The following is a 24783-nucleotide window of genomic DNA, read 5'->3' as shown; positions in this document are numbered from 1 at the left end:
CCGGCAGCACCCAGCCCGAGCTGGCCTGTTTGGGTTCTGTTGTCTCTCTTACCTTTAGATGTTCAGCAGCATGAATATTCTTATTTTTTATTTAAAACTAATTTGGAGTTCTCGCTCTCCGAGGGGCTTCTAATCACCAAAAGAGTGCCTAAGGCAAGAGCTGATTGACAGGCCAACGCGGCCACTTCTGAAGAACAAATTGGCCATTGGCAGTGCCACATACAAAGGGGGACGCCAAGGGCTTGTGCTTCAAGAGCTGTTAGCGGGGCGCAGACAGCAGCTGCTCCCCATGTGGGCACAAGCACCTGGCAGATGTCAGGAGGCCATAAAATGCACTCGTTTAATAGTTACTTTGTTTAAAAAGTCATTAAAATTGAATGTCAGCTAAAACTTAGGAAAACATTTATTCTTCAAACCCTTTTGAATCTTGCTTGTGAGCCCGAGACAGGATTGTTTCTGCCCAGGACAAAGACACGGGTTTGTAAACAGGCAGGCGTGTCCCCAGAACGGCCACAGCCACGGAATGGGCCACGAGAGGCGGAGCATCGCTTGGGGCCCCAGATGAGGCTCCAGGGCCCGGGCTGCCCTGACTGTCCCCACCACCCCTGGCAGAGTCGTCACCCCACGCTGACCATGGAAGAGGGACCTCCATGCACCAAGATGCAGCTGCAGGCCCCTGCCTCTCATCTTGCCCAGAGCTGCCAATTAGGGCCAATTCTGGAGGCAACTCCAGCCCAGGGTCCCAGGCCCAGGATGGGGTCTGAGCAGGGGCGAGGCCCTCGGGGTGCTAATTTGGAAGCCAGAGCAGGGCTGGGGTTGCTCTGACGGGGTCTCCGTGCTGGCAGGTTAAGACAACTGGCTGCCCACTTCCCAAGTCCCACTGTTTCCGAACAACAGACATCTGGCCTGAGGCATCTTGCTGCCCACAGTTACGACTCAACATGGATGGATCGCTGAAGATGAGGAGGAGTTTGCATCAGAGTGGCAGGAACGGGAAGCCCACCAGCACCCCAGCACCACTGGACTCGGGGTTAATGAGGCCCTGGCTTGCAGGAGCTGCATCCCTGACCAGAGCCGCATGGAGCAGGAGGACGGGGCTGGGGCATCAGACTTGGGTCAGGCGCAGTGACCAGCTGGCTCTGGGGACTTTGGTCCAGCTCTTTTGGCCCCAGGACGTCCATCTTGCCCTAGACGTGGCCGTTCTTTGCCCAGGGCCTGTGCCGTGCTTCTGGGCTCAGTTCAAGGCTGCATTTGGTGTTGACCTAGGGTTGATGGAAGGAAAAGTTCTGCCTGGCAACGGTTAGGCCTTCAGACCTGCCCCGGACAAGCGGGTGAGGTGGACACAGGCCCCAAAGAGACCAGACGTCGTAACAGGCCAGTTTTGACACAGACCACGTAGCCAAGCCTTGAGGTGTGTTTTTCACGTGAAAGAATCAACCCTGGTGAAAACCATTTCAGCAAAGGAAACGTGGCAACGGGAATGATGAAAATAGTGTGTGTGGCCACGAGGAAAGATGACTGAGGAATTCGGAAAAGCCCCCAGTTTGTGGAGACTGTCCTGGAGTCGGGGAGGGCGCGGGGGATCTGCAGCTCCGGTGCCCTCGCGGGCTGGTGCCTTGGGATCTGTCTGCGTTCAGGGCGAAGGTGCTGGAGGGGGAGGAGGCACGGACACACCTTGAGGTCTCATCAGCCTGGGGAAAAGCTCCAGGGAGCCATGGTGCTGAGGGTCCACAGGGGGCCCGAGGCCCTGCAGCGCTGCCCCTGCGTCTCCCGCCTCTGCAGCCCCCCACCCCGCCAGCAGAGCGGGGAAGAGGTGCTGCCTGTGCCCAGCCCGACAGTCCCGTGGCCGAGGGGGCCCAGGGCTGCCTGGGGGCGCGGCCGTGGAGGCTGAGTGACCCTGAGGGGATGGAGGAGCCAACTGCGCAGAGGTGTGGGAACACACGGGGCAGTGGGCGGCGTGGAGGGGCGAGTCTTCCTGTTCCCGACGCTCTGACGGTGGAGAGGACATCCCGGCCCCAAAGGGCCCAAATAGCTTCAGGAATGACTTTCGGACCTTGCGCTGTTGAACAGGCCTCTAACCCCAGTCTCTAAGACAGGACCGCTATCGGGGGGGGGAGGAAAGAGGAGGCCGTTGGGGTGTCTACAGACGGGAGGAGTGACCCCAAAAGAGGAGGGCAGACCCATCCTCAGTCACCTGGAACTGGGGCGGGGCACCTAGGCCTGGACCCTGGGGCTGGAACGGACTGGAGCGGCCCCTTGGGGAGTATCCACAGGTAGGGGGCCAGGGAGGTACCTGTGAGGGACCCAAGCAAATAGGGGGTGACATGGTCACTGCCCTGGACAGGGGCCACTCAGCTAAGTCTCTGGGCGCAGGGCACGGAGTGGCACCTCTCTGTGGTTTGGTGTGCATGTCCCTGTCAGCTACTGATGTCCCCAGGGTTTGGTCCTGTGGCCTCCCTTTGGGAGCTGTCATTACTGACCACCGTTCGTTGGAGAGTTGAGAGCGCTTCCTCCGTGCGGCGGTCTCCCATCCTGCCTTCGGCACATCTCCCTTTTGTAACCTATGGACAGTCTCAGACGCAGAAGACACGGGTCCCTCCCGAGCTCGGGGGCGCTGCTGGGAGCCCCCAGCCATGGATGCGGGCTTGTCCCAGGCCATGTCCCTGCAGATGACAGCAGGGTGGAGATTTGCTGCAGGAGGTCACGAGGTGGGGGTGTCTTGGCCCCAGCCTGGGGGGCAGGACAGGGCAGGGAGGACGTGGGGTGCAGTGTGGTCCCCACAGGGCCCTCCATCGCCCCTCGGGGAGCTCTGGGGCCTGATGGCCTTCGGGGTTGTCCCAGCTGAGGTGGGGACAGGGCCTCCCTCGGGGGGTCTGAGTGGCCCCCGGCATCCACTGTGGTCTCCAGGGCAGCCTCTCCTGGGCTCAGGGCAGGTGAGGGCAGGGGAGCCACACTGCTGGAGTTGAACTGTGTTCCCCAGATTCATACGTCGAAGTCCTAACCCCCAGGGCCTCAGGATGCGACTGCATTGGGAAATAGGGCGTTTACAGGGGTGACTAAGTTAAAATGAGGTCCTTAGGTTGGGCCCTAATCCAACCTGACTGTATCCTTATAAGAAGAGGTGATTAGGACCCAGACAGACGCGGAGGGATGACCGCGTGAGGACACCAGCATCAGATCCAGCCTGCTAGAGCTGCTCCGAGGGGAGGCGCCTGGTTCTGTCACAGGCAGGAGTGGAAGCACGAGATGGGAGGAGAAGGGCCAGACGAGGGGAGGGGTCCCGCTGGATGTGACCTGCGCGGGGAGCGGGTGTCACAGGCTTCCTCCTCCCGGGAAGGGCCTCGCCTCCCAGCCCTCCCAGCCCCCCCCAGCCCCCCCCATCAGGAGGGGGTCAAATTCTCTCAGAACATCTCGAGAGCCACAGAGCCGTCGGGGACCCTCACCAGAGCCAGCACGCAGGCATCCCCACCACCTGGCGACGCCCCTGCTGCTCAGGGGTCTTCCCTGGGGCTGCTCTCTCCAAGCCAACGCCCCCCTACCTCAGCTTGCTCCAGACCCCGCCCAAACACACCTGCCCCTGCGCCCCACCTGGACGGGCGCCCCTCCTTGAGCCTCCAGCGGGGTCTTCTCTCCGCCTCTGATCGGGTGGCTATTCTGCCCAGCGAACCGCCCTGAAACCTGCCATTTTCCACCCGTCACCATGTGCTCTCCGCCTGTGTCTGTGGGTCGGCCATTTGGGGACAGCTTGTCTGCTCTGTCTGGGGGATCTCTCACGGTCAGCCAGAAGGCAGCTCCACCCCGTTCCTCCCACGAGGCTCGCCTGGGTGTCCTCACAGCCCCAGGGCGCCTTACCACAGGACGCGGGGCCAGCAGGGCTGTGTGGGCATCATGGTGCCAGCTCAGGGCCAGCGACCCTGGGGGCTCTCCCGCCCGGGGTCCCCCCTGTGCTGGCCTGTGACCCCGTGTGACCACCGCCTCTGGGCTCAGGGAGGAGCAGCCAGGGCCCCCTGCCCTGAGAGCATAAAGGCAAGGGGTCCGCACTGGGAAGAGGCTCCGGTCTGGTGGGCCCTGGTGGCCACTCCCCCCGCCGCCTGCACCAGCCTCCCCACCAGCTTCTTTGGAAGTTGGGAGAGTCTTTTGTATTCCAAAGGTCAAAGGGCCTGAGCTTGCCTTTAATTAAAATGCACATCCTTTAATTAAAGGCCCCGTAACACGTGAAGGGCATCCACTGAAATACGACATGTGACACAGTCATTTTCTTGCTGTTAATTACTAATTAATGAAGCTATTTCAATTAATAGCTTCCCCACCTCGCTCCCCCTTTGACAGGCCCCGTGCTGGGGCGCGTCCCCCATCAGGCAAGGCTCCGAGCCTCCTCGCTGAATATTCATGCCACAGCTTCAGCGCTGTTCAATTAAACACAATAAAGTAAATCCGTGTCAGAAGTGCACTCCAGTGCGCAGCCCGCCCCTCCTTCTGTGGGAGCCTGTGGCAGGGTAGGTGGCGCCACTGTAGACGTGACAGGAAGTGGCCCATGGCCCCGGGAGGTGCCTCAACCACCCAGCATGGCCCCTGCAAGGCCCCTGGGACAGATGAGTGGCAGTCCCCGAGGGGGCAAGTGGGGACCCCCAGGCCATTGCTGGCCTACAGCTGAAGGACAAAGCCAGAAATGGGGGGCAGGCAGCCCAGAGAGGTGGCGGGGCCATTAGCATACTAATTATGAGTGTTAAGTGGGCTGTTTTAAAGAAATGACAGAAAAGTGTCACTTACGGTGACCAGCAGGGGACAACTCCACATGTGAGCCAGAGATGGGGAGAGGGCATCCAGGGAGGCTGCCACAGGACAGCCCTGCCCCTGTGCCCTTGGGAGGGAATGCAGGGAGGAACCCTGCAGCCTCGAACCAAGACGTCCTGGCCACAGGCCCCTGGGCTTCTCCTTGGAGGGGGACACAGGAAGCCCCACGTGTGCAGGCCCAGCGGCCAGTGGGAGGGACCTGCAGTGTGATCCAGACTGGGGAAGGGATGGGTGGGAGGGGGTCCTTGCCCTTGAAAGTTGCCCCAACACACAAGACCCCCAGACCCGGCCACTCCCCAGGTCCCACTCCCACCCTCCACTGTGTCCAGCCTCGTGCCCTCCCTCCCCACCATCGCCCGTGCCCTCCCTGCCTGGAACGTCCTTCCAACCTCTCCCCTTCTGTGGAGCTGAGGGGCAGGAACCCGGAGGACATGAGCCCTGGTGGCCGAACCCCGTAGCTCCCCATGTGGCATCCCAGGGAGGATCTGGGACAGCTGCTCGGGGCTAGGGGGCAAAGCCCTGTCGGATGGCGCCCTCTGTCGGCCAGCTGCAGGGAGACAGCGCCCTCGCCCTCCTGAGGCACCTCCTGGTTGTGGGCAATGCAGACACAGCAGACACGTGCACACACACGCCGTACACAAATACACACACACCAGACACAAACGTACACACACACCAGACACATAAACACACAGTACACAAATACACACACACACCGTACACAAATACACACATGCCATACACAAACGTACACACAAGTGGCCAGAGCCCCTCCTCCTGGGGGTGAAGGAACAGCAGGTTTGGTGTCTGGTGGTGGTGACCCTCCAGACCCCTGCCCCTCTCTCCCCCCTCCGCTGCTTCATGGACGCGGCTGCCTGGGCTCAGGGTAGGCGCTGGCCCTGGGATCGTGCCAGGGCTGCCCGGGGGTGGGGACGTGTTTGAGCCTGGCTGCACCAGATAAAAACACGGGCCAGGGCTGCCCTCCCCGCCTCTCCCTGCTGACAGCACCCTCCCCACCAGGGAACACTTCTGCCAGGAGTCTGGGGAGCCCCTCCCAACATTGGCCCTGGGAAGGGTTAGGGGGTTATACCCAGCTCCTCATGACACTGGGGATCAGGACCAGCAGTGATGGGAGAAGGCTGGGCCCAGCCGCCCCACAGCAGGCCCAGTGCCCCCAAATCCTAGCTCCTCCCTCTGTGGCTCTGTGAGGCGGAGGCAAAAGTGTGACCAGACTCCACCTCCCGGAGGCCTGGGATCCCAGTGTACACACGTGCCCTAGCCTCCCCTTCTGAGCAGGGCCCACCAGCACCTCCTGGGTCCCACACCCCTTCCGGGCTCAAGGCACCGAGACCCCAGATGACTGGGTTCCCGTGGGAGAGTGCTCTCTTCTCTGACTCTCACCAAGAGTTCACAGTTTGCTGTGGGTTAAAGAGACAGGTGTTACTCTCACACTCAGGCCCACAGCAGCAAATTCACAGCAGCCCAGGAGTCCTGGACGAATGGACAAAGGAGGAGTGGTCCACCCTTTAACAGAGCGTCATGCACACGGCTGTGTGGATGAGCCTTGAGGACACTTTGCTTAGCGAATCGAGCCAGTCACAAAAGGACCAACACTTCCGCGAAGTTCCCCATGGAGTCATTGTCATAGAGACCGAAAAAGTAGATGGTGGCTGTCTGGGGCTGGGGGTGGGAAACAGGAGTGAGTGTTTAGCCAGGACAGTCTCAGTTTGGGAAGATGAGTCATGGAGATGATGGTGGGGACGGCCGCCCCCACCCCACATGGGGGGTTTCCTGGCTGGGTTCCCAGCCCAGGGCCCAGGACAGCGCAGAAGTCCCCCATCCCCTCACCCCAGGCTTCCCATGAAAACACATCGGCCTTTATGATAAATTAACATTCTTGCCGCACCTCCGTAAACAACCAGGCGAAACCCACAGGGGCCAGACTCACTCTGTAATCAAGAAGCCTTCTTTCAGATTCTTTGTGATCCAAAGTGGGGGGACTGGAGAGGGAAAATCTGGGCTTACATGGAAAATTACGAGCTGGCTGACCCTGGAAGCTGCACAGCCCTGCGCACAGCTGACAGCAACGCCGAGCCACTCTGACCTGAGACACGCAGCCAGAGTCCGTCCCAAGCGGCAGCGAGACCCTGGCAGCTTCGCGGCGGCTGCGTGCTCAGGGCACCAGCCCCCTGGAGTCTGCTCTTGGGATTTCCTTTTGACCTGTTTGTAACCCTTTGCTGGTTTCCTCGAATGAGTGAAATAAATCTTTAACATGCATTTATTCTTTTTATAAAAAGAGTGTTAAACAATATCATCATCGTCTCTTTAAATACTTTAATAGTCAGCATTTAAATGAGGCTCTGGTGTAATTTTCCACATTCCCATAGTTTCTTTTCTCTACGTAAACATCTGGCAAAATCTATTATTAATTCACGAGACGACAGCTTCTCTACTGTGAACAGGAAGGGTGAGAGACAGTGTGGAAAGGTGGCTCTGCCCAGGCTCCGGGGTGCGTCCTAGCCCGGAGGGGTGCCCACCCTCCCCTCAGGGCCGGAGGCACCAGGCACCAGGGAAGCAGAATGAATGGCCAGGGCCCAGGGATTCACGGGAGGGGGTCACCGGGGGTGGGGTCGCCAAGGATGGGCAAAGGCCTCAAGACCTCACAACTCGTTGAACTGGGAGCCTCAGCCTGGACCGTCTGGAGAAGCAGAAACGCCTCCCCACCCTCCACGGCCTTCCTCGGGAGCTGTGGTTCCCACCGGGGGCCGGTCCCCAGGGACACTTGGTGACGTCAGGAGACACTGTTGGCTGTCATGACTGGGGGTTCGTCTAGTGGGTGGGAGCCGGGGGTGCTGCTAAACACCCCGCAGTCCCACCAACCCTGAGAGGGGGGCACAGCCCCCCACGGGCAAGGAACAGGCCCCACCTGGGCGGCCCAGGGCCAGCGACGGCCCCACCTTCCCGCCTGACCGAGGCTCGCTCCGAGGCTCATACACCAGGAAGAAGAGGCTCTTGAACTGGCCCTGCTCCCCAAGGCTGGTGGCGCCGGGTCCTCAGGGGGCGGTGGCCCAGGGCAGCTAGAGGTCCTCGTGGGTGGGGCTCAGGTCCACCCGCTGGGCCTTCCCGAACACCAGGAAGGTGCACAGCCCCAGGCTGCTGATGGCGGCCACCAGGTTGAACACGGACGTCCAGGAGCCCGTGGTCTCGATGAGGTAGCCGCCCAGGCACACGCCCACAACACCTGTGTCCGAGAGAGGGGACAGGCAGGCTGAGTCACAGGCAGCTCCCCCACCCGAACCCTGAGGACAGTGCAGGAGAGGAGCTGGGGCTGGAGACCTGCAGGAAGGCCGGTGGGACCTGAGGGAGTGAAATCCCTCATTTCCATGGGAGCCCTCGACCTGTGGGGACCCCGGAACTCAGGGCTCTCAGTCACGTCTATGGATCAGGCTGGTGGGGGTGGTCATTACGTGACATCAGGAGAGAGACCCTGGGGAAGGCTGCTCTGCTCTCTCTGGGGGCCAGCTCTGGGGCCTAGGCCACCCAACCCCCCCGCACTAGTCTGACAGTGAGACCCCCCCAAAGGGCACCACGCCCCACCCTGCAAGGCTGAAGCAGCCGGAGCGGGTGGGAGGACGTGAAGTGGGGTAGCCAGGCAGCTCCCCAGGGAACTCTGGGCTTGAAACCTGCAGGCAGGGGGCCCTGGCCCACCTCTCACCTGCCAAGGCCCCAGCTGTGTTGGCCACACCTGTGAACAGGACAGAGAGAGAGCAAGGACAGGTCAGAGGAGGCCAGCTGTGACCCTCCCACGGCCACCTGCCTGGGGGCCCAGGAGGGGTGAAGGGGTGAGCACGGCCCGGGGTGGGGGCAGCCACTTCCTATTCAAACAGGGGCCTTGGGCCTCACCAAACAGAAAGCCGGCACAGGACGGGGCCAGGTCCTGGATGTTGACGGAAATGCCACTGTGGGAAAGAGGAAAGGAGGCAGGCGAGTGACCACAGGGCGGCCGCCACCCACTGAGCCCGCGGTCAGTCCTCTGAGCACCTGGATCCCGGAGACCGGCCGCCTGCCAGGCCAGGAGCTCGGCCCCCGCCCAGTGGTGCCACGGCACAGGAGCCCACTCCCAGGATGCAGCAAACAACGGGAAGGCAAGTTTGTGCCAACACACATGTGTCTGCTGTCCACTAACTGGAAAACAACGTCAAGTCGCCAATTCCCAAAACAACGTCAGCGCAGTGCTGGTTAAACACTGAGCTGCTGCGCAGGTCAGGAGGATGGCAGACTAGACGGAGGACGAGGACGAGGACAGGCCCACGTCTGGTCAGAAGATGCTGCTTGGACTGCAGGCCAGCACCTCCCCTCCTGGCCCCTCCTGAGGCACCGGCTTTGTTTTTCCAAATGGCCCAGGTCCACGCCAGCCTGAAACCCCGACAACCTCACTTTTGGGGACCTGCCGCGTGCCCACCATCCACATGTGTCCTGAGCCAGGCGGCTTTTCCCGTGTGCCCAGGACCTGGAGCCCAAAGGCAGTGTGGGCAGCTCTAGTGGACGTGGCACCCGGCCCTCACCTGTGGTTGAAGGTCTGGAGGCCGATGGAGGCCGACGCAAAGACCACAGATGTACAAAAGCTCGAGGTGTGACCCAAACACAGGACAAAAACACCGGACAGGCCGAGGCCCATCACCTGCAGGAAAGACGAGTGGGGACGGGGCCCCTTCCCCCTTCCCCCTTCCCCCTTCCCCGGCGGCCTGGGCACGGGTCAGTGGGCAACCCCTCATGGGCCTGGGCCTGCCCAGAGGACACGTGAGACGAGGCTGCGCTACTAAGCTGGCCCTGCTGGTGGGAGCTGAAGGGAGGAGGCCCCATTCAACGTGAGCAGACCCAGGCCCAGAAGACCGGGGCTCAGACAAGGGCCTCAGGTCAGCCAAACCAGACCCCAGCACTGACCCAGGGTGCCCTCTGGTCACCATGGTGCACCAGCCACCGCTAGGTCAGGTGATTTGGGGACACGACCCTCGGGTCCCGGGAACAGAGCAAGGGCATCCAGAGAGTGCCATGCAGGACCCTCCTACCTGCATGAACTTCCGCACGGTAATGGTCCTGTAACCTGAACAGAAGGGAAGCCAGGAGACATCCCGTTGGCCCATTTGTTCCCCCACCGACGCCCCGGGAATGGGTCCCTCTAGGCACAACTCGGGGGAGGGGGCGGGGAGAGGAGGGACAGGCCCAGCTAGAGGTGGGGCTCCCTGTGTCGTGGTGAAGTGTGAGCACACGTGTGAATGCTTGTGAGGGCGTCTGCCCTGCAGGATGTGTACACTCGAAGGGTCCCCAGGGCCGAGGCCACTCGACAGTGACGAAGTGCTTTCTTTGTGTTTCTGCAAATTTTCTAATTTTTCCACAGTGTGTGGGTGGCCCTTTTGTAATTAGGACAAGACATCTAAGAAGGACCGCACGTGTAATGCAGGGTCGTAGGGAGTGTGCGTGTGTGCGAGATGGTCATCCTCGGGGCATGTGCCCTCAGGTCCCAGGCCAGCACCTGACACGCATAGCCCACCCAGGCCTGCGACTTCTAACCTCCCCAGGTGTCCTTTCCTCCTCTAAAGGGGGTGGTGCTGCATCTAGGCCCCAGGTTGGGGAACTGCATGGTCACAGCACGACTGTGTCCTAATGCCGGGGGTCCCACTCACAGCCTGGTCCTCCGGGGGCGTGGCCTCTTCCCGTCACTACAGCTGCAGCCCAGGAGGGGTGCCTCCCTACCCCCCAGGGGAGGCAAAGCCCAGGCATGTCCCCCCACCCAGCCCCGCCCCCAGAGCTCACCCTGACTGATGAGACGGTCAGAGAGAAGCCCGCTGAACAGACCAGCAGGAATGGCCACCAGCCAGGGCACCACGTTGAAGACCCAGCCCTGCAGGAAGGAGGGTGGAGAGCCATGAGGCGGCCACCCGGGACAGGACGAGCAGCCATGCCCACCGCAGCCCAGAGGGGCGCTCAGCCCACAGGCCGGGCCCCTCTAGACCCTAACTCATCCCTCTGGCAGAGCTCTGGGCCCATTAGTGCAGTATCTCCCATGGGCAGAACCTCCCTCAGGGCTCCCCACATCCCGCCAGGCAGACCTGGGGGGACGCACCCCGTCCCCTGGTCACAGAACCCGGCAGGTGGCCAAGGTGGGGTGGAGTCAGCCTAGCTGACCGGCAGGTGACGTCCACGTCCACATCACGGCCCCCGCGTGGCCCTCGCCGGGAAGGGCTGTCCCGGCTGGGCCGGGCAGACGGGGCAGCAGCTGCGCCCCTCCAGTGCGCACCCTGGCGCCGGCATCGAGCCGCATGGGGTCAGGACGACAAGAGTCCCAGTCCGAGGAACCCAGGACCCCTATGCACACCTGGCATGTGCTTTGTGGCGCCCCCACCCTGTGAGCCGCCAGCCGCCGGGTGGCCAACCCACCTTGGAGTTGGGGAAGGTCTCCTTAAAGAAGGTCGGCAGCCAGGAGAGGAGGATGAAGAAGGAACAAGCCGCCGAGAGCTGGGAGATGATGGCTGCCCTGGGGGGCGGGCGCCAGGCTCAGGGTCCTCGCCTCCACCCAAGCCCCGTCCCACACCAGGGCGGCCAGGGGCCTGAGGGTGCCTTGCGCGGCCGCTCGCCCTGTGGTCAGTGTCCCCAGGGCCCCAAACCCCATCCATCCCGGCACACCCACTGTGACTGTGACTCACGGCAGCCAGGCTCACCAGACGGAAGACTTCCAGAAGAGCCGTCTCCAGGGCACTTTGGTGTGCCTAGTCACCCGCAGGCCCTGTGCCAGGACGCCCAAGGCCAGGAGGAGATCTGAAGGGAGCAAGGCATTTCCCCGTGAGCGCCATTCAAGTCAGGCCAACGGCTCTGCTCCCAGAGGCCAGCACTGGGGCAGCTCGTGGGCACCCTGGCTCTGCGTGGGGCCACCCCTTCCTCTCCGTCAGTGCCCGGGGTCGGCAGCGTTTGCCCTTGGGGGCCAACACCAGTGTCCAGTTTGAACAAACTTTCTGTTTGTTCATCTATCCTGCCTACACCCCTAGCTCTCAACCCCCAGGCTCCAGCCACTAGAAGCCACCACTGGTCCTGCCAACTGCCTCTGCCGGCCGGGCAGCTCCCAGCACACCTCTCATCCAACACGGCTGTCGGACTGGTCGTGGCCACAACCGGGCTGAGAGCTCCGGGAGCAGCACCTTCTGTGAGGCTCTGTCTGGGGGATCCTTCTCTAAAGGGGGAGGCCACAGCCCCGGGGTCCCGCTGAGCTGGCCTGCTCTGCGGGCGGTTGGTGGCCCCTCGCCGGAGGGGACGAGGCCCCGGGCCCTGGCCCTTCCCAGCAGCCGCACGTACCTTTCTCACTCAACAGGCACCTGTACACGTAACACACCCACAGCAGGGTGAGCCCGCCGGAGAAATAGAAGACGCTCTGCCAGCCGCACCAGTCCAGGAGCAGGGAGCCCGCGGCCCCCGTCAGCAGCGTCCTGTTCCGACAGAGGGGCTTCGCTGGGAGGAGACCCCACCCGGCGCGAGCCGACTCCCCGTAAAGAGGGCGCTTTTGTCGCCCGTAAAGCAAGGGCTCGGGAGCCCCAGTCTCCTCGCAGGCTGCTAGGGACGCAGGCTTCCACGAGAGACCCCCGGGGCCGCGGGGCCGCGGCGAGGCACAGCGGCCCGGGTCGCCAGGCCTCCACGCTGGCCGACAGCTGTGGTGCAGAGCCTCTCTGAGTGGAAACGGCAGCGGAAAGAAAACGGTGCCCAGAGCACACTGGCGTAAAACCTCCAGGCGGCTCAGCGTCACCGACGGAGTGGGGACCGTTCAGGAAGGTATCTCAGTGCAAACAGCCAGGAAACCCAGCCCCCACCCGCCCCCGGCCCTGCTGGCCCCACTGTCCCAGGCACTCCCCGGGGCCCTCCCTCCCGGCCCACCAGTTGGCCTGTCTGTTCAGGGGTCCGCCTGCAGCCCCCCATCTGCTGACGTCTGGCCAGGAGACAGTGAAAGGAGGAGAAAAGGAGGAAGCCCCCCACCAAGGCCAGGGGGCCTGTGAAAGGCCGCTTGCCCCTCCCAGCCCCCATTTCCCAGTCTGGGAGGCGGGCACAGTCTCTCGATGGGCCTCCTGCCCTGTGGGCCCAGGACGCCTGGGCAAACAGGATTTCAGAAGAACAGACACCCTTTCTCAGTGCAAGTGTGCCCCAAACTGCTTATCTGAAGTTCACATTTCACCGAGAACCTGGGGGTTTCTATTTGGGCTGCTCCCGGCCCACCCACAGGCACCCCTCGGCCCTCTGAATTCCCAGCCTAGACCCGGGCAGCAGTGAAGTGAAGGGGGGTCGTGAGGCCCCACAGGCCTCCCCAAGGAGGCTCTGGAGCTCCGAGGGTGACGCAGGGAGAAGGGGCACAGCTTTCACATCTGAACAGTGGCAGGTCCCTTCGAGCCCAAATACAGGCCATCTGCCCACCATCGGGTGGACACCCTGTTCTGTCAGCACAGATGGACGCTTGGGAGCTTGACGCCCAGTCCGTGTGTCCGAGCCCCAAAGCCCATGCCACCTGCCGCTGGCCCTGGGGGCTGGAGCATGCACAGGGAGAAGCACTTTGCACGGGGACGGGGGGTGGCGAGTGCCTCCTGGGGCACAGAGCCCGCGGTGCGTCCCTGGACGTGCGTCGCCTGTCCCCACCCAGACTCCTCAGGGCCGCTGTGCCAGGTGCACGCCCTTTGCCTTCCCCCGACTGCCCCCAGGCTGGGACTCACCCGAACTGGGAGCCGGCCCCCACGGTGCTGTAGGTGAAGGCCCGCTCGCTCTCCCTGCACCTTCTGCGACAGCAGGCTGGTCAGCGCAGGGAAGTAGACCCCTGGAGTGGCAGAGAAGGCAGAGGCCCCCTGGAGCTAAGACCTGAGCCGGCACGCGGGCCCAGCCAGGGGGCCAGTGGGAGGTGACAGCCAGGCCCTGAAGCTCTGCTGGGCCATCGGTGGTTATTCAAGTCCGCATGTCCTTCCTGCCTGCCTCACCCCAGGGACCAGGGGACCAGCAGGGCTGGGCTTTTCCTGGACACTCAGCTTGGTGGGGGCGTCCTTCCACCAGGACGGCTCCTGGGTCCACGTTGGTGCTCCTACCGCCATTACGCGGGCTCCCAGAGCGCACAGCTCCAGGGTCCTGGCAGGTGCGGGCTCGAGCGCACGCCTGCGACCTGCATACACGCACACACACTGACTCACACTCACACACGGGTCACAGTAGCGCACACGCACTGACTCACACAGGGCATGTGCATCAGGTGAGACCTGAACGGCCCCGCGGAGCCCCAGTACCAGGTCCTGAATCTGACATCGTCCTGCAGCTACACGAGGTGCCCCCGTGGGGTCGGGGGGGGGGGCGCGCAGGACCTCCCTGCACCTTTCACTGCAGCTTTCTCTGAATCTATAATTATTTCAAAATCTAGCATTAAAACATCTGCACCGGGGACTGCGGCTTTTGCCGGTTTCATTGCGCTTTTCTCCAAAAGCACTTGGGAAGCTCAGAGGCCAGGGCTCCGGGGCAGGTCTTGGTCCCTGCCCTCCCACTGGGGCCCCAGGTGGGTCCCTGCCCACCCCGAGTGCCAGCCACCCAGGGCGAAAGTTGCCCCTTGAGCCCCAGACTGTCTGCAATAATGGGCACAGGTCAGCCACAGAGAGAAGTCCTTTTGCCTCCCAGCAGGGTGAGGGCCAACCTGCTGGGGGCCCAGTGATCAGCTCCCCGCTCAGGAATGCCTGGGCCTCGCACAGCTCAGTCCTGGTAACTTCACCTGCAGGACAGAGTGCACCAGCCACGGCCATGTGGGAGCACAGGAGCAGGACGCCTGGACCACCAGGACCAGCTGTGGGTGGGGCTGGCGGGGCTGGTGGGGCTGATCAGGAAACAGGCAGGGGTCAGTTGCAGGGTATCTGGGGTCCCAGGGGCTTCGGCTGGAGGCAGGCCCATGTCCTGCACTGGGCTCTGGGAAGGGGGAGAGGGAGAGGCAGGGAAGAAGGGCTCACACCCAGGTCTGGAGGCTGTTGGGTTCCACGCTGGGGCAGGGCAGGAGCTCAGGCCATTCCATTCCCTGGAGGGTGGGCCATGCACCCCAGCCACCGGGGTCCTTTGGGGGGCTCTCTCTGGAAGTCTAATATCCCCACGCACGGGAGCCAGAGGTCTTGGGAACTTGGCATCCCCTCAGCCTGCTGGCCCGGCCAGCGGCAGGTGTGGCCCTGACTGGCAGCACACAGAAATTTGGCAGGTCCCCACCATGTGGCCAGTGGAGCCGACGGTTACCACGTGGCAACCTGGCTGTCACCTGGGTCCGGGAGCAAATTTTTGGCAGAGGAGAACATGTGACGTTAGACAGAGCCAGACTCTTAAGGGAAAAAACGGAAAGAGCCTCAGGTGCCAAGGCATCGGCGCACCAACAGGCCAGCGGGCAGCCCGCCGGCGGGGACTGTCCTCCCACTCAGCCAGGCCACGCAGCCGGGGGCAGCCGCCCAGCCAGCTGGAGGGTCCCGCCGCCTCACCGCCAACAGCGCTGAGGTGCTGGCGCCCTCGCTCTGGTCTGAGGCAGAGTCTGGGGCACAGCACACGCAGGAGCACATGGGAGGACATGTGTGCACGCACATGAGCAGCCACCTGAACAGGCACCGTGCACACGTGAACACGCGTGCGCACACCCTCCCCTTGCTCCGCACGCCTGGGCTGGAGGGGGAGTGCTGGCGGCGTGAGGGCAGCTGCCGCGGCCCTCCCTACCTTGCAGCAGGCCCGTGAGGATGCGCGAGAAGGTCATGAAGGCCAGGTGGGCGCTGCCCAGCTGGGCGAGCAGCGGGGTGGCGGCGGTGATGCAGCCCCAGGCGGAGGCCGACAGCAAGATGACCTTCTCACCCCCGATCCTGCAGGAAACAGGAGGTCAGCCATGGGGGCTAGGAGGCCAGGAGGCCAGGAGGCCCCACCAGGGAGGGGCGGGAGGGGGCCTGCACCATCCCTCGCCTGGGGCAGCCCTCTGGGGCGGGCCTCCGCCACTTCCCCTCTGCAGAGGCGGCCGAGGATGAGCGGGTCCATCTGCCTCACTGGGAGCCGGTGCTCCCCAGGGCATCCAGCACCCTAAGACAGCTGCGTGCGGCCCTGGCCCAGCCCCCGTGTGGACTTCGGGTCTCTGCTCCCGGCTTCCTATGTGTGGGGCCTCTCCCCACATTCATCTCCAAGGAGCCACCTCCCCGCCGTACACGCAACTCCGAGGAGCCACCTCCTCGCCGTAGCAGCACAGCCCCCTCCCCCAAGAGCAGCCCCAGCCCAGCACAGGGAGTGGGGGAGGGGGTTACCGGTCCCCCAGGTGGCCGCCCACCACCTGGGTCAGGCAGTAGCCCCAAAAGAAGCTGCTGAGCACGAGGCCAGCCTCCTTCTTGTTCCAGCCGAAGTCTTGGCTCATGGAGACGGCACAGATGGGCATGCTGACACGGGCGCAGTACAGCAGGCACGTGCCCAGCAGCAGGGTCCCCGTCCACAGCTGGCACTCGGGCCTGCAGGAGAGAAGGGGCTCTGTCAGGCCTGGGAGGGGCGGAGACCTTCTCCACCAGCGTCGGAAGGAAGCAGCTTGGCCACCTCTCAGACTGTGCCTCCTGACTCCCAGGAGAATGCGGCAGGCCCTAGAAACGACACCCACTGTCCCTCAGACAGCGGAGGTGGGAACACGGATGGGGTGAAGGCAGTCGGGGGCGCTGCTCCCCAGGACCCAGGGCCTAGGAAGGCAGCCAGGCAGAAGCTGGCAGCTAGTCACCCATCCGGGGGGCGGAGGGCCAGGCAGGAGGACCCCTGCTGAGGCAGATGGCGGGGAGGGGGTCCCGCGGCGGCGGTGGGGGCAGCACCCTGGGCCCCTGCCCCTGAGGCAGGCTGTGCTGGGCGGCGGGCAACCAAACACCATGCCTGGGGGGCAGTCGGCCAGACAAACGTCCACATGGGGACAGTGCACAGAACTCCTGGCCAGCAACCCTCTGCAGTCAGTCCCTAAACCAAGGAAAGCCAGAAACCGCCAAAAACGGGAGGAGTCCGAGCGCCGTCCGACTCAGTGCCTGTGGGGTCCTGGCTGGGGTCCCGGCACCAGGTGAAGCTGCCGAGATCGGAGCAAAGCCCCGCTCTGGTCAGCAGTGCCGCACGGGCTGGGTCCCGCACGGCGACAGGGGCCCTAGCCTGCGGCGGGAACAGGGGAGCCCGGTGTGGCGCGGATGGAACTGTGTGAAGCTGAGCTGCTCTGAAAGAAAGTTCTGGAGGGGGTGTGTGTGTGTGTTCTCTTTCCTTTTCTTTCAGTGGAGGTGCTGGGCCTTGAAGCCAGGGCCTCGCACATGCTCGGCACGTGCACTCCCACCGAGCTGTGCCCTCTACCCAGATGTATTCGGCTTTGTTTTAATGAAAGAGAGAGGAGCCTCACTGCCTTTTTGGGGGCGGGGGGGATGAGGTGGGCACCAGTGGGGGATGGCCTGGGGGAGGGGCACACTGGTGTCTTGCCAGGTCTTTGTGCAGGGCGGGGACATCCCCTGGGGGGGCCACGACCGGAGGGCAGTGGGTCAGGAGAGTGGAGAGCCCTTGAAGCAGCCTCAGCGGGGGTCTCAGGAGTCCCGCAGGCACCTAGGCTCACCTGCCTGGCTGGGGCGGGGGTTCTCCCCGGGCGGGTGGGGGGTGACATGCACAAAGGGAGGAAGCTCAGGCTGCGGGGTCAGGGGCTCCGGGCCTGGGGGCCCCGACGCCTAGCCGAAGGGGGCCGAGGTGTTAGTGCCACAGAGCCTCCGGGAGGTCACCAGGCAGGTGTCTAGGAGGTGAGGCCGGCTGGAGCCTCGTGGGCAGTTCTCAGAACAGAGCAGGGAAGGGCGCGTCTCACCCGGAGGACGAGCCAGGACACTGGAGTTTCACCCTTGCTCCCCAAACCCCTTTCGCACCCCTGCCTGGATGTGGTGGGGGGCTCCCCTGGCTGTCAGAGAACAGTGAGTGGGGCCAAGGGCGGTGGAAGCTTGGACACCATCTGCGGACACAGGGGCAAATTTCCCACCGGCCAGACCCCTCCAGGCTCAGGCTGCGAGGCCGACTTGGCGGGGACAGTTCAGGGGGAGGCCAGGACCACCCCTGGCAGGGCTAGAGCCCTCGTCTGGATGCCTCCCAGGGGCGAGACCTCAGAAGCCCTGAGGGCAACTTCACGCCTGAAGGTTTTGCCAGCTGGGCCGGAGCCAGCAGGTGGCACGCTGGTCAGGAACCTGATAAGTGGGTGCCACAACAAGTGTCCATTATCTCCAGGGCAAGAGCAGGGTGCCAGCAGTGAGCCCGTCGCCCAGCACCCTCCTCCCGCAGCATGGACCACCGAGGCCTGGCGCTGGCTGGACGTGTTGGGGAAGGTGCTGCTGCCCTAGACCTTGTCATGGCCACTGTCACCCTGGGGCAGCTGCAGCCACAAGGCCAGCCATGCCGGGGGCACATGGGATGAATCACCCGGCCTCCCCGAGCTTCAGTTTCCTCAGTGAAGAAAGGCTTGTGGCCCTGACACCTGCCTGCTTCATGGTCAGCAAACAGCAAGATGACCTGCTGGTGCCTGGTGCCCAACAGGGAGCCGTTGTGACTGGCCTGTGCTCTGGCCAGCACCTCCGCACGGTCCACTCCCCCCTTGCAAACCACAGTGTACTTTTCCACAGTCGGGGAAGCGAGGTGAGGAGGATACAGCTTGCCCCTTTTCTCAGGCTGCAGAGGCCCTCGTGGGGGTGTCCCAGGGCTGCACCCCCAAGGAGGTGCGGGGCCCAGCAATCCCACTGGCAGAGACAGCTGAGACCATCACTTGTGGGTTTGGGGGCGGATGAGAACAGATCGGTGTTGGCAGGCCGGTGCCTGGCTCGGAGTTCAGGAATGACAGTCCAGGCAACTTGATGAAGTGCGCGTCTCATGCGTTGACCGACTCTTCCCAGGGAAGAGACTTGGGTGCTGGTGTGGGCCCTTGCATGACTCGGGGGAGCCCCGTCCCTTCCCTGGGCACCACTGCCCCTGTGAGCCAGTGAAGAGGCTGTACTGACCAGACCTCAGGCTGCGTCTCTGGGTGTTCAGAGGGGTGCCGGGGTGGAGCTCCAGGGCCACCCCTCTGTATTTGCTTTTTATACTGGAACTTCCGATGGGAAACAGGGTCCAGTGCTAGAAACAGACCCTGAGTTCTGCAATTCCAGGAGCTGGCCGCTCGAGCAAGCTTGGCTGAAGCTGGGGGAGGGCGCTCTACTTGGAAAATGCCCAGGGACCCCCTCAGTGACCAGCGGAGGGACCCGTCATCATGCCTGCACCCTACTTCCTGCTTCTTAAAATGCTACTGGAATGACTCAGAAGCCAAGACGATGGGACCATCAGCCAGGCAGCAGACAGGACAGGTCTCAGTGGCCCCGCCCACCCCCCACCCCCCACTTGAGAGGCCAAGCGGAGGGAGTGGAGCCCCACGGCGCAGCTCACCGGTCCTCCTGGGGCCTGGTGGCCCTGAATACTAGTTTTTTCTCAGAATCAGACTGTGAGGTGGGGGTGGGGAGGAGAGCCCCCGAGTGGCGCCTGCTCAGAGCCTGAGCCTGTGTTCGTGACGTGGGACCCCTGGGCTGAGGCCGCTACGGGCTCGGGAACCTGGCCCCTGCAGAGTTCCGACCGTGGGGATGCCCCCAGCCCAAGCCTCCTGCCCCTGGATCCCCGGCCAAGAGCTGCAGGCCTCGTGGGGACACTCTTCCGCTGAGCAGACAATCCCACTGGGCCTACTGAGGCGGCACAGTCCAAACTGCCCAGCAAAATCCGTCCAGCCGGCCACCTGGGCCCCTGGAGTGGGCTGGCAGAGGAGCGGGCCGGCCAGTGAGCCCTCTGCAGACACACGGGCACAGCTAGGTCTGTGCTGCCTGGGGCTCCAGGGGAGCAGCAGGGGCTGGGGGTAACGCTGTCACCCCCCCAACCCCGACACCCTGGTCTGACAGTGCCCTCAGGAGGGAGCTTTACATGCTCGACACATTTAGAGACAAACAAGTGGTTCCCAGCGGGCGGGGGTGCGGGGAGCCGGGGGAGGAGGTCAAAAGGTAATTAGGGGATTACACAAAACCGTGTGCGTTCGGCTCTGAAAGTTGTAAAGCTCTACTAGCAGTAAAGATCTTTCACTCAATTAAAGCAACCAATTAATCAATCCATAAAAGGCAGCTTTATTCCTTTATGGGCTCAAAGCCCGGAAGGGTGACCAGTGTGCGGGCCGGACCGTGCCCCAGCACACCTGCCCTCCCTTGGGTGCGCCTTGCCAGCGCCCCTGAGGGCCTGGCTCTGTTTGCTCTCTGGGTGGGGAGTCCACAGAGAAGTAGGGGGAGGCCAGCTGAGGCTGACCCGCTCTGGAAGGTTGGCCGGGTACCGGACACAGCGTGGCCCCCCGGCCTCCGTGGGGGCACGGGAGGTCAAGAAAGGCCCACGGCTTACAGGCAACCAGTCCGCTCTGAGCTGAAGGCACTGGCTAAGGGAGCTCCTTGGGATGCTGCGAGGGGCCAGTTGCTGGCTGCCTCCTCCCTGGGCCCTGGAGGCCCCCGCGGTGCTGTCCCTGAGTTGACAGGCAGTGCCAGCAGGGGGGCAAAGGGACGTCCTCCACAGCCGCAGGGGACACAGAACAGGCAAGTGTGGCCGGAGGGGGCTGCCCAGGCCCCCAGCTGCTCTGGGGCTGATGGGGACGCAGACGCAGGGTCCCGGACCTGCAGGCGGCTGCTTAGGACACAGAGGTTCCAGCAGGACAGACACCAGAGGCCTGGAGGGCCTCACCCCGCCCGCTTGGCCAGCCCTAAGCCTCTGCCCGCAGCTATTCTGGATGCTTCCTAAGAACCTTCTGGAAACTCCTGCTTCCTGAAAATGGTCCTTGTGCATGAGAAGCATCCACGGCTGGGCAAACTCGTGGTCACATGGCCCCTCGATTCAGAAAAGGGAACTGAGCCTGCACGGAAGGCGGATGGCAACAGCCAGAGAGAACACGCAGGCCCACAGCTGCTGGCAGCCGAACCTCCGGGGTCGTCCACACGGAGGCCGCGGGGTCGGCGGCCACACACGGCATCCCTCCTTATGGTCCTCAAGACCACCAGCCACTCGGGGGCTAGACAACCTCTTCCCACGGAGCCCCACGCCACCCAGGGCCCTGCAGGCCCCCCCATGACCCGGCCGCCTCGCCCGCAGGTGCTCCTCTCGAAACTGGGTGTGGAAGGGAGTTCAGGGAAAGCCAGGTGGACCCACTGAAGCACAGCCTGAGAGGGAAGTTTGCAGAGACTCCCAGAGGCCACAACCCTCCGCCCAGCAGGCTGCAAAGCCGGCCTGCCACCTGGGCCTCGCCTTTAGAGCCGGCAGGGTGTGGAGGGAGGCAGAGAGTGGGCAGCCGCGGGCGCTCCCTGGTCCGGGCACACCCAGCGTGTGGGGACGCCGGCTGTGACGCGGGCTCTGGGGCTCTGGGGCTCTCCTCCTTGCCCACCCCGCCGGAGTTTCTGTGGTGCAGGGCAGCCTCTTTCCGCCTTCCCTTCTAGCTCTGCCTTCATCTCGGACCCAGACTCAGGGCCTGTCCCTTGTGCTGGAGGCAGGGCAGGCCCTGAGAGCAGGCTCCCCGGGGACTCGGAGCTGGAGGTGGACTAGCCCTGGAATCACAGGGCCTGACTTTGGGCCTTGGGTCCGGCTGGCTTGGCGGGGCCCTCAGCCCACAGAACCCAAGGGAGCGCAGAGGCCCGGGGGGTCTGGGGGCTCGACTGGTCCCATTCCTGAGCAGAGCCGCTGTCCCAGGCCCTTCTGGAGGCACAGCAGATGGTGGGAAAACAACCCGAGACAGCACGGTGACCTCCCTGGGCTGTTCCTCCCCCATCACTGAGCCCCTTCCGTGGGGACCTGGTTCCCACCACACAGCTGGCACGCAGTGCCAGGGCTCAGCCATCTGCTGCAGGTTCGTGTGTGCCCCCCAACCAGCCTAAGGTCTGCCTGTCCCGCTACAGGTGGCCCTCAGGTGGGTGGTCACAGGTGGGGACTCAGGCCTGCAAGTGTGTGTTCCCACCCAGCAGGGTCACTTCCAGCCCAGGAGGCCATGCCTGTGAGCAGTCCCTCCTTGCTGCCCGGGAAGAGGCCCCACCAGGCGGGCCTCCCAGGACGCAGCTCCACCTCACCACCCCCAGGACCCCGGCCCGCCCGCCCAGAGACAGCGCAGGGGGCCCTGGGACTGGATGGAAGGGAGGAGGGTCCCAGATCTCTACGCCAGCCAGTGGGCGGGCAGAGGCTGCCCGCAGAGGTGAGTGCACCCAGCGAAGTAAAGGTGGCGGGGCAGGCGGCAGGGAGCTGTCTCCGCCACAGGACGCATCGTTCCCTCCCGACTGTGCTCCCGTCCCGCGCGGCCCCACCTGGACCACTGGACATCCTCGGCCGGGTCCCTGCGGGTCTCGTCCGGGGGCGGCTGCATTGGGCACCGACAGCCGCAGGGGCAGTGTGTCCGGAGTCCGCTCCCGCCCGGCCGACCCACCGGGCAGCGCCGCCCAAGTCCACGTGTCAGTCCCAGTGGCGCTTCCGTCCGGCGCGCGCCCAGGATGTGTCGCCCCCGGACGGCCACCGCGGCGGCCGGCGGGCGGGCGGGCGGGGCGGGGCGAGCAACTCAGGTCCCCGCCCTTCTAACCTCCTTCGGGGAGGCCGGGCCTGACGCGCCTGGGGGCAGGGCAGGTCAGACCCTCACGCCCGGGGCCGCCTCCGCTGCTCCAAGGACGTGCCCAGTGCAGACATCCGGAAACCGCATGGGTCTTCCCCTGCAGCCCGCAGGCAAGGTGGGAGATCCGAGCCCTGGGTGTGCAGGGGGCCTGCAGGGGTAAGGGGCCTGCGTGTCCCTGTCCACAAATTGGGGGATGATGGCGGTCCTCACCTCACGGGGCTATGTGCTCCCCACATGAGTCAGAGGCAGTCTCGCGGGGTGCAGGGGCAGCGAGACTCAAGGGCAACCCCTTTCTAAAACAGATCTTTGAAGGTGGGCTCCAGCCCTGGAGCTGGGACCAGCCTGGGAAAGCTGAAGGTGCCTGAGGGACCTTCACTCTCTGGGGCTCCACGTGACCTTGAAGCCTCGGCAGCCGTGTCCACCTCAGGGCCTTCCCAGGGTTCCACGGGCCGAGTTCCATGCTTGCTTGTCAAGTCGCCATTCTGCCATCCACATGGACGTCCAATGGGACAGGAGGATGGTGGTAGAGACGTTTATCCCCCCCAAACAGACCCCAACTAAGAAAAGCTTGAGAATTGTTGCTCAACTCAGCGCTGCCACCTGTATCCCATTCTCTTCCCAGCAGTTCACTCTCACTCGCTGCACGAGGCTCTTTGATGATTTTTTATGAAGACCTAGAACCACACTTTAGTGGAAATCTGTCAGTTGACCACCCGAAGTCCCGCTCCTCCTGGAGCTGATGTTCTGGGGCACATGAACAAAACAAAAAGGAGACTAAGGGGCAGGGAAGGGTGGTTTCTGCAACAGGATGGGCTGGGCCGTGTTCCTGAAAAGATGTGTGAGTCAAGTCTGAGCGCAGGGAGGGAGCAGGCCACACAGGTGGGGGCAGGAGGGCTAACAGCTCAGGTGCGCGGCTGGAGGTCTGCTCCAGACCACAGGCCCAGTGGGGCTGTGGGGAGGTGGGAAACAGGACAAAGCAGCAGGGCAGGGGAGGCCCCACAGGCCACAGAGCAGGCAGAGGCCAGCCAGGGCTCTGAGGTGGAAGCGTGCAGAGGGTCACAGGGTCACCCTGGCGCTGAGTGGACAGTGCAGGGTGGCCAGGGCAGAGGCAGGGAGGACAAGGCCCCTGAAACACTCTGGGCTCAAGGTGACGGGCACTCCCTCCAGGTAGAAGTGGGGCAGAGAAGTGCCCAGAGCACGGGCTGTGTGAGGAGACCGATGGGAGGGCGAGCATCTGCCACCATCCCGAGACACTGAGCTGGGCAGGCCTCCAGTCCTCACGAAGGTGGAAGGTGAGGGTGGCAGCCAGAGCAGCCGGACCGTGTGACACATCCCGAGCCCCCACCTCACGCCCAACCAACCAGCTGCCCTTGAGGTTCGAGGGAAAACAACGGGGCGGTGGACAGAGCACCACTTTTAAGAGGCAGAGGGCGATGCTGGTGACAGCTGCCAGCCTCGCCCACTGCCTTCAAGGCCTTGGTTCCGCCCTATCCGGCCTGTCCACCACCATCTGTTCCACTTCTGGGGGGGAGACCTGCCGGGATGGCTTTTTAAAGCTAATTCTGGCCTTCCTGCCACGTCATGACCCCACAGTCCGCAGCCGCCAGAGCCACCCCCCACTGTGCAGCGCAGACCGGCAGGATCACAGCTGTGTCCTCCGGCACCCACGCCACCTCTGGACTCTGCGCAGCCCCTAAAGCTGGAGACTCTGCGAGCAGGACGGCCCACCACAGCTCCCCGCTGCTGCTGGCAGGCCAGGAGCGGTCTCAGCCCCAGCAACAGCGCACGCCGCGGCCAGGGAGAGGTGGGCTCATACTTCAAGTGGCAGAGGACGAGGACAAGGACACAGGGAACCAGAAGAAGGAAGCTGTGACGCCGAGTGGAGTGAGCACAGTGCGGGGCTACACGTGGAATCCTCAGGGCCCTGAACGGCTCCTTCTCAAAGTGCTGGTGAGCTCAGCGTCTGAACCCCACGAATGTTGCTGCTCACCCTTTCTGCTCTATACCAAGAATACAACCAGACACCCAGAGACTAAGGACTCGCCAGTCCCACGAGGCCGGCCTCTCCCCCGGGCAGCGAGGTCAGCGGTCTTCCATGCGGCCGGCCGACGCCCCAGCCCGGGTGTGGGGCCCTCGGTGATGGCCAGGCTTGCACACGTTCCAGCGGCAGCTGATGAGGTCTCCGTGGCCGGAAGAGCTCGGTTTGGAGGAGAGAAAACCTCGCGGCACAAGCCTGCTGCCGAGCCTGCAGAGCGGGAAGCTCCAGCCGGGGGAGGCCGTGTCCGTCTCTCCTCTCCGGTGGCTCGGCTCCC

General features: G+C 63.7%; 1 protein-coding gene across 1 annotated transcript; it reads right to left on the bottom strand.

The window, feature by feature from the left end:
• Nucleotides 1–7113: 7113 nt before the first annotated feature.
• Nucleotides 7114–23782, bottom strand: SLC17A9 (solute carrier family 17 member 9). The gene is given in 14 exon segments (XM_032461547.1): nt 7114–8035; nt 8510–8539; nt 8698–8753; nt 9360–9475; nt 9864–9898; nt 10609–10696; nt 11233–11329; nt 11514–11610; nt 12142–12272; nt 13539–13594; nt 13596–13639; nt 15541–15680; nt 16110–16307; nt 22173–23782. Coding segments are annotated over 14 exon segments (1311 nt in total). The 5' UTR covers nt 22232–23782; the 3' UTR covers nt 7114–7871.
• Between the last annotated feature and the right edge of the window lie 1001 nt (nt 23783–24783).

The sequence above is a fragment of the Camelus ferus genome, chromosome 19 (assembly GCF_009834535.1).
Source record: "Camelus ferus isolate YT-003-E chromosome 19, BCGSAC_Cfer_1.0, whole genome shotgun sequence".
NCBI lineage: Eukaryota > Metazoa > Chordata > Mammalia > Artiodactyla > Camelidae > Camelus > Camelus ferus.
The sequence above is the reverse complement of the archived record's forward strand: the minus strand, read 5'-3'. Positions and strand labels throughout refer to the sequence as shown.